Source organism: Pogonomyrmex barbatus, unplaced genomic scaffold, assembly GCF_055798465.1.
Source record: "Pogonomyrmex barbatus isolate J1 unplaced genomic scaffold, ASM5579846v1 scaffold10, whole genome shotgun sequence".
NCBI lineage: Eukaryota > Metazoa > Arthropoda > Insecta > Hymenoptera > Formicidae > Pogonomyrmex > Pogonomyrmex barbatus.
This window is the reverse complement of record NW_028297099.1, coordinates 5,149,474-5,162,627: the sequence shown is the minus strand read 5'-3', so window position 1 is coordinate 5,162,627 and position 13,154 is coordinate 5,149,474. Positions and strand designations below refer to the sequence as shown.

The following is a 13,154-nucleotide window of genomic DNA, read 5'->3' as shown; positions in this document are numbered from 1 at the left end:
CTACGTTCTTATTGCTTTAGCGTGCGGTATAAACGCAATTTATCTAAAAGCACTTACACATTATTGGCAAGATTCCGCCTCGCTAGTTCCCCTTGGCCGCGCGTGCGTTTGCGAAATCCCGCAGTGAAATATTCATGGCGATGGTATTCGCGACTACCAGCAGCGTAATTCCGCGCACGATTCGTGGGACGTCGATTCAAAGTAGAAGAGGTAACCTCGTTTCACGCGGACGAAACTTTTCTCTCCCCGTTTCCAGCGGTGTTCCTCCCTCTTTGAGCTGACGTCGAAACGTTACAGGAAACGTGTCGCTCCGTTCCCAAAGGAGTTTCGTCGAGGTTCAGAAAATATCCGTAAGTTGGTGATGCGAGCAGAAACATTTGTCTATGATCATAGTTCGAGGCGCATGCAAAAGTGCAATTCCATACAACATACATCCGCGACGATGAACAATAAAATAAAGCAGAATAGTTTATTAAGCACAAAGACTCGCGCTTTGTATCGTTGCGATTGCGAGGCGAACGCGTTCAAAACGGCTTCGTTACACACGCACTCGCGTGTTTGCGTATGCATTTGTTGCGTCTGTTGTATGTCTTTCCGTTCCGTTCTTCTCGTCTCCTCAGTTCGACGCTAGGAACAAAAGGATATCGCTGGCGCACTGGTGTGTTTCACATCGTCATCTCTTTCGGAAACAGCCGGAAGTAGGAAGGTATCAGCTGGTTGAAGTCTGGAGCCGAGAGTTCCAAGTCTTGATTGCACGATTCATAACGCTCAGAATCCGGGCGTATCCGTCCCACCCATCCCTTAATTTTCTCCATACCGGCCTTGCCCTCAGCTGCCGCGTGATATGGCACGACGACGATCTTCACTTCCGGACGAGATAGCTCGCCCGTTACGGTCGAAACTCGAATTTGTGTCATTCGGGAGAACGAGTGAGGATTACAAATCAAGCGGAGAAACGAATGAATAATGAGTGTCGGGACCATAGCACTTATCATTTTAAATGTAATATTTTAATTTATCATTTTCAATGTACGATTTATTCGCAGCGCTAGAAATATTTCAGTAAGATGTCTGGAAGCGTATTTCCGCATTAGCGAGATACCGTTTGCCAATCCCTTCCGTTTGCAATCTCAGAAACATATTCTTTTTTAAAGATGTCGGAAGGTAGCTGAATGAAAAGTTACGAGAGCGACGGTTTAAAAAACTCCGCGTAAGGTGGAGCGCAAGCGGCGACCATGTAAGAAGCATGTCTTCCAGCTTGCTCGGATGTAACGGATTAAATTGAGGGAAAAATTGAGCCAGTCCTTATTTCAGTGTGCAATGTTTTGTAATCTGTTAAAATGGCTATATTAAAATGGGGTAATGTACTGCAGTTTAATTTTCTTTTCTCTCTTCATTTTTGCGTTACGCCCGGAGTGCCTACATTTTCATGTCTTTGTTCCGCGTTGTTTGTCAGTTCTCTTTCCGTGATGTAGAAAATTCCGCGCTCAACGTATACTCAATATACACGCTATCTACATATAGATATATGTCCTTATAGATATATATGTCCTTTGAGAGCGAAATTTGCTGAACTTTCACAAGCGTTCTGCAAACAAGATCGTAGAAACGATCATTCTCACACAAGCGTTTTCTCGCATATTTTCTAAGCACTTTTTTTTTTTAACGAAAAAACGTAGCTTGTAATAATAATAATATATATTTTTTTATCTACCTTACTGCAATAATCAAGAGAATTGATTATTGAATTCACTTCTGAAGGAATAGGAATATGAAGAGAATTTTTGCTTAAACGTAACCTTGCGAGATACGTACAATATGAATACGTCATGAATGTAATGTAGACATGCGAACTGTCATTTTCTTTGAATAGACCATAAAACAAGGCGAACGTGTCCCTTATTTGGCTTTAGAGCGTGGATGGAGACACGTGCGGCCAATTGAAGTTCCATTCCGTAAAAGTTGCTCCGGTAACTTCCTAGCGACCTCCGCTCCCGGACTCAACTCAAGGAGAAACCTCTGACGGTAATTGAGGACAAATAGAGAAAATACTTTTGATAGTGGCCGCAACGACGATCATCCCAGTACGAGCGGTTAGACGTTTCATTAAAGGATATTGCCGTTGCTCAGAAGGAAGAGGGGAAGGAAGTGAACTTCTTAAGGTTGCAGCTTGCTGGGTGAAATTTGACGACGGTGGGTTAGTGAACGAGCGAGAAAGTAACCCTCCCCTGGCAGTCTTTGCTCGAGAAATCTCCGGCACGACGTCAACGATTATTAGATCCTCGATGCGAGGATAGTACTCCGATCAGAAATGTCAAATCGGATCAAAAATTAATTGAAATCGAAGATTCCACCAAGAGATAATTGTGTCAAGTGTATCTCGATAAAAGATACGTCTTTCGATTTTTCTTGTTTACGATTATATGTCTACATTCTATTATTTGACACTGTCAAATTAATATGGCTTTCAGTAGAAATGAATCGATTTATTATTATTTGCTTTCAATTTCAGGCGTAATTATATCACTGTTTTAAATTGAAATAAAAAGAAGAATTCACTCGCAAATAAAAAAAGGAAAAGCTAAGAGAAGTCGAATGCCTGCCTCTTCTTTTCCGCCGTTTCCACTCCGTTACCCGTTCGTGCTGCCAACAGCTGACATGGAATACAGGCGAAGTTAACAAGGTTGTCAGAATATCGTTCAGAGCATTGAAAATGGAAGTACAAATGCGGAGTATCATCGCGTTTCGAATCGCAATGTAATGTATAAACGAGTTGATACATTAATATTATAAGTATTACTTATGTTATTAGAAATTATTAGGACGGGAGAGATACCAGCACTCTTTCTCATTATCGTTTCGGCATTTGTCCACTTCGTTAGTCTTTTGTAGGGCAAGTTCGGAGGGGTTTAACGAAGTCGTCGTCGCGACGGAGAAGAGAATGAAGCTAGCAGTTCGTAAGAAGCCGGGGGCTTTATTAAAGCCTCCTATAATATTAAAGAGGCCGGGAGACTACCGGCGTCTCGTACGTGCTTATACTGCACGAATATTACCGCAGTCTCCAGAACGCATTTGGAATATACCAAAACCTGTACGTTCTTGTTATACTATGAGATTATATAAAAATATGACTGCATTATTATACGGGAATATATTTCACTGTTACACAGACATATAAATTTACAGAGAAAAATTATTCTCTCTCTCAGAATATAAAAAAATGTGTTCATTATAAACACAACGTGGATAAAATATCAAAGTAATATGCGATATATGGTATATCCTAACTGTACCCGTATTTCGCAAGGTATAATAATTCAATATAAAATTCCGTAATTTAATCTTTTCGTTTTTCTAAGTGTAATACCGTGCGGTTTCTTGCTCGCCGCAATCCCAGGATTATCGACGTCCGTTCGGTATACGGGACGGTTGATCGTAAATGAAAAGCATTTTCATTCAGCCTCGCTGTTATCTACGCTATCGTACGTTATCTACTTTGCAAGCATGTTTATTGTAGTTGACTCGTTGTTACGACGCGAGGTAATCACGCTACCGTGTACGTTTTAAACGGGATGCTCCCTCTTGGATGTCGTTATACTTCACGGCAATGTTCCCCTGCGCGAGAAGCGTTTCGTCCTTCGTGCTTCAGTTACAGCACGAGAACCGAGTGACCGAGCTGTCGTTTCGTGGTTACGACGTCGTTGCCGTATCGGCGTATATTGCCAATGAAAGAGACCTCGAATCCTCGGTACGCGTCGGTTCCGCAGAAGGGATGAATTTTCCGAGTGCGGAAAGGGGCGGCAAGCCCCTCCGGGAGGATGGGTTTATCCGCAGAGCTCGGTTTCAGGCCAAATTAAACATGAAGCTGCACGATCGTTTCGACTCGCGAAACGTTTCCTTCACAGGAGATCCAGCGTCACGGATTGAACCAAGGAGCATGCGTCCTCTGCCTCGTAACGCTGTGCTCGTATCTGAACGCTTAATTTTATATCACGATTAGACCGAATATATAGTCCACAAAGTCGGAAATATTAATGTCGGCAGAAAGGGGGACAGCTATATCTTTATCTCCGTGTTCGCGAAATGCAATCGAGAGTAATTTAATGAATGTTACGTAGCCTGTACGAACGCGAGTTAACTGAATCGTACGGAACAATGGGACGTGATATTAAAATAATGGTTTGATTTACTTGCTTTCACTCGTCAAAGCAGAATATTCGCGAATCAGCTAATTAAAACAGTCATACTCATTATGCGCCCTATCACAGAATAATCTTTCGCTAATGTACAATTGATTGTGACGTTAACCCACACGGGAAACTCTGTATTACTGGAAATTTGACGCGTGTTGCACAGCGTTACGCGTCATCGTTGATACACATCACTACTTTTCTCTCCTCTTCCCATGTTGCCTGCGGTTTACCGCGTTGAATAATGATATTAATTAATTGTGGGAATATTAGTAATACGCAAGCATAGACGTGTTCAATTCGCTAAACAAAAGTGGAACTGAGTGTAAATGCAGCAATAACATTCAGAAATGCGACAACATTGAATTATTGATACAAAGCCTTACAAAGTCACGCACAGAGATGTATGTACGTGATCTAAATCTAATAACTAATAAATTTTGAAGGATAAGATAATATATGGCATTGCTAGTCAGACAGAATATTAGATGCCTTATAATTTTTAATTGAACTTATATCTATAAATTTGGAACAACTGTTTATACCGCGGACTACATGCCATTATTATTAACAGACTTCTAATGCAAAGATAATAAATTAATAAAGCGATAATCAAAAATCGATAAAAAATACGTCTTTTTTTCTCCTTATACGAAATTTAATAGATTTAATTTGATAGATTAATTTAATGGATATTATTTTCTGGACGTTTTCGGGAAATAATAATATTGAAATAACATTAACAGTTTTATAACATTTCGTATAAAATTTGCATAGATAGATACTAGTCAATTATAAATAATATATGAATAATAATCTGTATATTCAAAAATAAGAAAAAAATATAATAAGAAAAAAATTTAAAGAAAATAAGGATTTCCAACTACTTCGAAATAACGAGCGAACTTTCAAAGAAGTGCGGCGCTTCATATAATCAATTAGAACTCCAGAACGAGTGAGATGCTAATGAAAGTTAAGTATAAACTAGAGCAAACTATCGAGTTGAACGAACGCATCAACCTTCATTGGCTTATATCTATTTGTGTCATAAATCCTTTGATTCGTAGTTATTATATACAAAACATATTCACATAATAAATCACAATTTTAATATATTCTACAATATCAATAAATATCAGTAAATATGTGTCTCTATTGAGTTTTCGGAATATGGATGGAATATAGATGGAATGCGAAAAGGATTGTCAAGTGGATTGAAACAAACGGAATCTGCGACTATTTCTCTCTTTCTCTCTCTCTCCCTCCCCCCCTCTCTCTCTCTCTCAACGTATAATATAAACGATCTTATCTTTCATTTATTCACTACATCGCACATTTATTTCTTTATTATTCAACTCATCGTTTGTAGTTAGAACAAATGCTCCATTGGCCATTTTTTTTCACAATTGACCATTATCCTTTGCAATAAATCTGATATCGAGGAGACGCGTGAAGGAATCTATCGCAAAGTGGTCATCGTAATCTCTGTTATCTTAAGCAGACCCTTCGGTTATGGTCCCTTGCTTCTAGCGGATCCTGTCTCGGACTTGACGTTGACGGAGTATTGTTTCCCCGAGCAAGATTTCCTTCGGGTCCACTTGCTATAAGAGCGTGAGCGACGATATGGCAAAAAAGAACGAGATTGTAATGAAATGTCAACTCGGTGTTTATCTTCCGCGGGTTTTGTTTGAATTGTTCGATGTTTGTTCAAGTATTCGATTAAGCGTGCGATAAAAATAAAAAAAAAATTAATATCTTTTTCAAAGAGAACGTTTTAAATGTTACATTGTTAATATTACTATGCTGCCATGTTTATGCAAAACATCAGAAGTGCATCGTGTATTTTGCACATATTTCACATATTTCGTATTTGCATACAATTCACGCCAAATTTGGAAGATAAATGCTAATTGTTATTTCTCCCGGTGTTGTTTTGCTATAATTGAATGATTAATTGCATCCCCCTTTTCTCGCATCGCTGAAAGCGTATATTCATCAATGTCTCTCGTACCTATAATTACAGTTCTCAATTCAATGATAATGTCAGTAATGTCTTTGTTTCATCTTTGAATTATTTGTCGAGTACATCGAAATAGATCACTAGATAAGATATGAAATGATATGAATTTATTATAGTTAATATAATCCATTTATCTTCACGTTGCATAAGTATAAATTATTTCAAATATTTATATCAAATAAAATTAATGGTGTTTTAATTTATAATATTTAATAAATATTAAATTTGAGACTTATATCAATAGTCAGAATGTTTAGATATATTATTTTAATTTAAACTGATAGATTTAAACAGAAACTATCAGAGATTAACAAACGGAACTCTAATATGTCCGTTCAAGAAGAATTTTATATCAGAAATCCGCTGATTTCTCGTTATCCTTGCCCTGCAGTTTTTGTTTCCTTCGCAGATCGTATTTCTGCGAGTCCGTGGAATTAATTCGTTAAGAGGTGTGGTTGGCTGCCCCACCGTGATAGACGGGGTTCGTAAATTTTAGAGGTACACCTGGTACTCTAACCCAACAGGGCGGAAGGAAGGAAGGAAGAGAGATGAGTACGATGGGTAAATCCAGCTTCCGGTAGCAGGTCGGCTTCCCTGGCTGAAGTTGATCCTTGAGAATGTCGGTTATTCACTCGTGCAGGGCTGTCAATAACTTGGACAATCTTAACCCCGCCCGCACTTTCTTTTTTCTTTCGCACTTTCACATACTTGCTCGTCTTGTCCATCATCTCGTTTGTCATGAAAGAGATCTTTGGTTTGGCTTCTTCACACATCTTCCGGATCAGCCTTCTCGTTTTATACCGCTAAATCCAATATCAGGCTGTCGCTTCGTATTTTCCGTGAGAATCTAAGCGTAGCCTTCGCCTCTATTGCGCTTCTACTTTTTCCCTTTTATTCCTAAGACAAGAGCGATCTAGGCAGAAAGTTGCTTTCATATATCGTAACTTGTTGAGTGAATAAAATTTTTGAAACTAAGCTGAAGTGGGCGCTTGAATTTTTAACAAACACAGTGTATAAGTATATATATGTACATATATGTACATACATATATGTTAAAGATAAAAATATTCGTATCTAGTACTTATATATATTGCAGCAACGTCGCTCATATCTCCCTTCTTTTATTATACTTTATATCGTTTCATGTTGCAGGTGACTGGCATCGTAGGCAGAGCGGATGTTCTAGCGTGTATCTTCTTTTTGCTGTCCTTTCTTGCCTATCATGGGTAAGTTGCTTAATTTAATAATTTAAATCTTTTGATCTCTGAAACTGATTCTCAGCATTTAATCTTTTCTATTAAAATTAATATGTTTAAGCTTAATATGTTTAAGCTTAACTCATATACGAAAACATAAATGTTTGTCATTAAATTTTAATCTACATATCTCTTCGTTTATGATATTACATACAAGTATAAATTTTAAAGTTACACGAAAAAGGATTTACTACGTTTTAGCTAGGTTGGAAAAATATTCCGCATTCACGCTATTTCACATTTATATATTATCTGAAAGTTAGGATATAGTTGATATACCATACTCTGTAAATTGCGGGAACTTAGGGTCTGCGCATACGTCAAGAATGTCGGGCGACACTTAACGTCGCGACGACGCCAGCCTGACGCCAAAACAGCGACCCATTCGTTCTCATGAACATGGAGTCTCTGAAAATTATAAACTAAACTAATTTACTCTACAAACTACTATTATAGCTACGTAGGATCGTAAATATGCTCCGGGTTACTCACATCGATCTTCAACGCGAGGACTAAGAAGAATGACTCATCTGCACAAAACAATTTCAATTATGTTTCTAAAGAGACATTATTCTCGTAATATTCATTTTATAACTTTGGGGTCGTGAGTTATATGTCGTTACTTCTGGATATAAATTTAATGAATTGTGGGGAAGCTTGATTATGTAAACTCTAAGCAATTTATATAATAATCCTGCGGAAAAATTTAACACGATGAAAAATCTGTAGAAATGGATTTGATTATGAGAATGTAAAAAACTTCCGTGGAGGTTATACTCCAACATAAAGGAGCGTTTGCGGAAGACAAGAAGGTAAAACCCCTCCGTTTGTAGGGCTAGCATCGGACGGCAAATGGCTGGCGGAAGGGTAAGATGCTCGTCTTCGAACCTAGGAAATTGATTACTCTTGGCTGCCTTTGACTACTCTTTCTTCTTCGTTTCCTTCCATCTTTATCCCATCGTTCCATCGCTCTCTATATATGCTTAGATATCTTTTCTCTTTTTATACTAGTATCTTTCAGATCTATCCGCTTTCAATGCTTTCAATAATTTACGTCTCGCATTTAAATCCCTCGGCGATTAAATCGAGCGGTGATTAATTCCAATTATACATTTGGCTTATTGTCAAGACTCTCGTTCTCTCATTCTCACAATTCTCGATGGCTTTATTTCTTTGCAGAATGAGTATATTCTCTTTCGCACTTTGCCATTATTGCGACGAATTAATCTTACTTAGGAAGCTTCGATGTAAATTGTAAAAAATACTTCTATTTTGTCACAAATCTTCTACCCTTTTTACGAGTGAGTTCTCGTGGAAACTACGGTCTTGTCTCGACGGACAGTTTCACATTGATCTCGTTGTTCCTAAAATCCCGAACGACATCTTGGAACAGATCTGTCATTCAACGTAGATTGATGTACATACCAACCTACGTAAACGAATAAATCCTACATGTCTTTGGATCAGTATTCTTGGTGAGAATTGTTTCTCGATACTGACATTTCTATTCGATCCGAGGAGAGGAAAATATATTGGAAATATCATAAATATGTCATAAATATCTGTGACAGAAGGAACGTAATCATAAAATTATAAAAGTGTTTTCCACATATGGAAACTTTAAATTAATTTATTTACAATAATTTATTTTTAATAAAATGTTATACAAAAAATTTCAAATCCTAATTAAACACACATATAATTTACATATAATTTTTTTTATCATAACCCGGCTTTATATTTTGCATTTTCTTGTAAAAATGAAAGAAAATTAGCCTAACTGAATTATTCATATGTTTAAATTACAACACAAATCTATACAGTTATGATATCTAAATGAAGATATAATTATAAATACTTGAAGTGTATACTTGAATAATACTTAAAAACTTGAATCATAGAAATTGATCTATATATATATATAAAGATATAATTCAATAATTATAGAATTTCTAAATATTTGCTTCTTTTATAGCCAGCAGACAGCTTACGTATGGTCCAGCGTTTGCCTAGGTGCCCTGTCGATGCTGGCGAAGGAAACTGGCGTTACTGTTCTGGCACTAAACTTTCTTTACGATCTCTGTCGTTCCTGGCATTCAATCAAGAGGTAAGTGTTTAAGCACTTGGCATTGGAACGTGGTATATGTTCCGGGGCGGAAAAGTAAGGTTTAATGTTGTGAAGTAAACTTTAAATTGATATAGTTATCTTAATTTTAGTTACTTATAATACATCAGAAGTATAGTAGGATTAATCTGGGATATTTGTATTACGTTTGAAAAATTAGATATTAGATGAAAAAGATAGAAATTTACTCGCTCTTCGCCGAAAATCACGTACAACGACAATAAAATTATCGTGAGTTCTATGTCGCATGTCCTAGAGCGATAAATGCTTCTCGTGACGGTAGAAATGCGGCCAAAATATTTCGGCGTGCTCGAGTTCGTGTCAGAACGCAAACTCTTTTCAAATATTGACTGGGTGCACTATTAATCATAATGATACTGTACTGGTGCAATATTCAACACATTTTTTTGTATTCTCAATGGCATACGTGTAATATAATCTGTAATACAGAAAAAGTCACTGCACTACTTGGAATATATATTTTTCAGGTCTATTTCGGATTTCAAGTGGAACGATGATTCTAGATATTTTTCAAGACGTGCTGCAGCATTACTTTTTTCGGTAAGTTAAGATAAATTTAATAAAATAACTAATAAGGTTACGTCTCTATATTTATTCGTAATAACATGATAATTTACATAATTTTATTATATCACTTTTCCTGATCAATAATACGCGATAATTAAGTGAAATAAGCGCGATAATTAAGCGAATTTCCTGATCAATAATACGCGATAATTAAGCGAATATATCGTAACAAAATCTTGTGTCTCAAAATAGATTTTCAATTTACATTGTCGTAATTGTAATGTGAACTATTGAATGTAACCAATGATATTCCCAAAGGGTCAAAAAAAAAAAGAATGACTCTATGACGATATGAAATAAGCGGGTAATGGTCAAAGAGGATTGGAATCCTCTTAATGCACCATGTACATTCAGTCATGCGGAAGTTCATGGAAGTCCCATGGGGTTATCAGACGAGAGCGTCTGGCTTTGTTATTATTGTATTAACGACAATGTCTGCACTTCTGGTATCCAGAGAATTGCTGGATGTCCATGTCTATATTTATTCATTTAGATCCGCACACCCTCAACTTATCACGTAACTGGATTAACGGAAAAATCAAGCTTCACTAAGCCTCGATGACAATCAAGAGAGAGAGAGAGAGAGAGGGGGGGGAGGGAGACTGAAAAAAAACGTATTGTATTATATAATATTGATTTATCCTTTATTCAAGAAATTTATTGAAGATGAAAAGAAGAAGAGAAAAATCTTGATGAAGTGGCCGGACTGTTTGCAAATGTATACTCGCGTACTGTTATAATGTAGCTCGACCTAAAAGGGATTTTTCTAAGTGTTAAGAAAACACGATCGTCGCTCTTCTATAATCCACGGAATTAGCGCGGATCCCCTATTCCGTGTCCGCATCGTTAATTCTTAACGACCGATATTTTTTATTTTTATCGCCAGACTTGTAGTTAGACACCGATGTTTACAGCAACTCGTGCCTTAAACAAATTTAACGATCGTTACCATAGATACACTCGACGTGGAGAATTTCCCGCGGAAAATAAATAACATTCTCCCGAATTGCTATGCAACAAGACAAACTGTGCAGCAAGCGAAGCGTGGGATGAAATAGCGGCAGTTTCAAAAGATCAACAGAATGATATATGATTCACATAAATGGGTATTGTATAACGCTTGGCAATCGAAAATATGGCACGGACTTGCCATCGGCATTCACGATAATAATCAGCTTTCTCGCAATTAATTTTGTTAAGTGACGGCAATAATTAAATGATCAATTTATCTTCCTTTAGTATTCATTAAACATCAAGTTAAACCTCACATTTTAACCTGAATATATTTCAAAGAAGCAGAAAACTTGCATGGTTCAATATCGATCGAATGTTTTTTGCGTTTAATTTAGGAATTTCTTCCTTGAAACTTAATTTTCAAACAAGATTTAAAGTTTTTGGCGAATAGTAAAGCTCTTATAAATGTTCTTTTTTTGTAATAAAATTCACACAGGCGTGAAGTGTCTTGAATCTTTAAAAGAGAAGTTAAGTGGTAAATTTCATCGATAGAAGATGTGAATTTCTCGTATTTTCGGCACGAATCTATCGAGGTCATGCTGGTCGATCACGACAGCGTAGGGTGTAACCTCTAAACGGAGTTTACGAGGTGCTATTAAATTCTCGGCGCTTTACTATCGTTGATGTTCATACCCAAGAAACGCAGGCTCTTGCGGCACCGGCGCTCATCGTCTTTATTGTCGCGAATTAATTTAGATGGCGTCGTATTAAGTACCCTTGCCAGCACGGGGAAACGTTCGATAAAGATCCGAGGGTAGCACATCTCTTAGTTATGGTTGCAGTATGCATCAATTATTAAGCTGATATAATATTAATTAATTATCAAGAAATATATTTAGCGATCATAAAATGATACGTGATCGAGTAACAATTATATATTTTTAATCTTTCTAATAATTATTTTACAAAAATTAAGTTTCCTACAAATTTCTATAAAAATAATTTTGAGTTTTATAACAAAATTCCACGTTACGCAAATTTTGTATATAGTATAATTAGACAGTAAACTCAATTGTACAATTTTCCTTGGTATAGAAATTGCTAAATAATGTATTTTATCCTTAAGACGTATTGTGATAAGTCAAGGTAGCACGACCCATCACGCGGGCCAATGCGGGAATAAAGGTTGCGCATGGAAAGTATTTTAACCGAACACGATTCTGAGTTATGCTAATTTATGCCGCCGAACGAGGGAGGCGTACTTGCACACGACCTACCCGCACACAGTTATCTACATTTCCCGGATCTCTTCCACCCATGTCGTTTCCGCCAGCATCCCATGGCACTTACACGTTCTCAGGTACGTCGTTCTCGACGATGCTTCTCGGTCTTTATCGTCGAGGAAGACCACTAATATCTCTAATAATATAATATAGAATAGAATACTATACTTTAACTAGTGTTAAACGTAGTTTGTCAGATTTAAGGATTCCTTTATTCGAATAAATTGAAATAATATCATGTTTTACAAGATAACGTTTCATAGTTTATAAATAATGACAAATATACTGTTACATTCGTACATTTGGAAAAATTTAGTTTTGACATTTACAGAAAAATTAAGTAAAACCAATTTTTATTCTTGAAGAAAAATTTTAAATAATTTATAAATAAATTAATTTTAAAATACTTTCAGTTATAAAAATTCACTGTATTGAAATGTTATCCTGCTATATCGAAAGATAAGACCAAAATCAAATACCAAATACTAAAGGCGTATCAAACGGCTAACATCTAAGGTGACAAACCTTAATCAATAGGCCAATCCATTAGGTACATGTGCTGTTTACCGATTGTACATTGTTATCTGATTGACTAAATGTTTAACTCTCGTTTGTCTTACACTCCCTTAAGATACTGCGATCAAAGACAAATTATGCTCGAAGCTGTTATTACCTGCTATTACTAGATAAGAAATACATTATCACGATTGGTTTCTACTTGCGTCATTATCGCATTAA

The 13,154-nt window shown here is 36.6% G+C and overlaps 1 protein-coding gene across 4 annotated transcripts in view; it reads left to right on the top strand.

Annotated features, from left to right (window-relative positions):
* LOC105432591 (protein O-mannosyl-transferase TMTC1-like) overlaps nucleotides 1–13,154 on the top strand; it is a 119,116-nt gene that overhangs the window by 58,053 nt on the left and 47,909 nt on the right. For all 4 annotated transcript variants that reach the window (XR_016141434.1, XM_089085457.1, XM_011647466.2 and 1 more), the window contains exons 3-5: nucleotides 7,363–7,436; nucleotides 9,442–9,573; nucleotides 10,080–10,152. Coding sequence is in view for 3 of the 4 variants with exons in the window: in XM_089085457.1 (XP_088941583.1) it covers nucleotides 7,363–7,436; nucleotides 9,442–9,573; nucleotides 10,080–10,152 (279 nt within the window). In the remaining variant the exon portion in view is untranslated. The remainder of the gene's footprint in view (nucleotides 1–7,362; nucleotides 7,437–9,441; nucleotides 9,574–10,079; nucleotides 10,153–13,154) is intronic.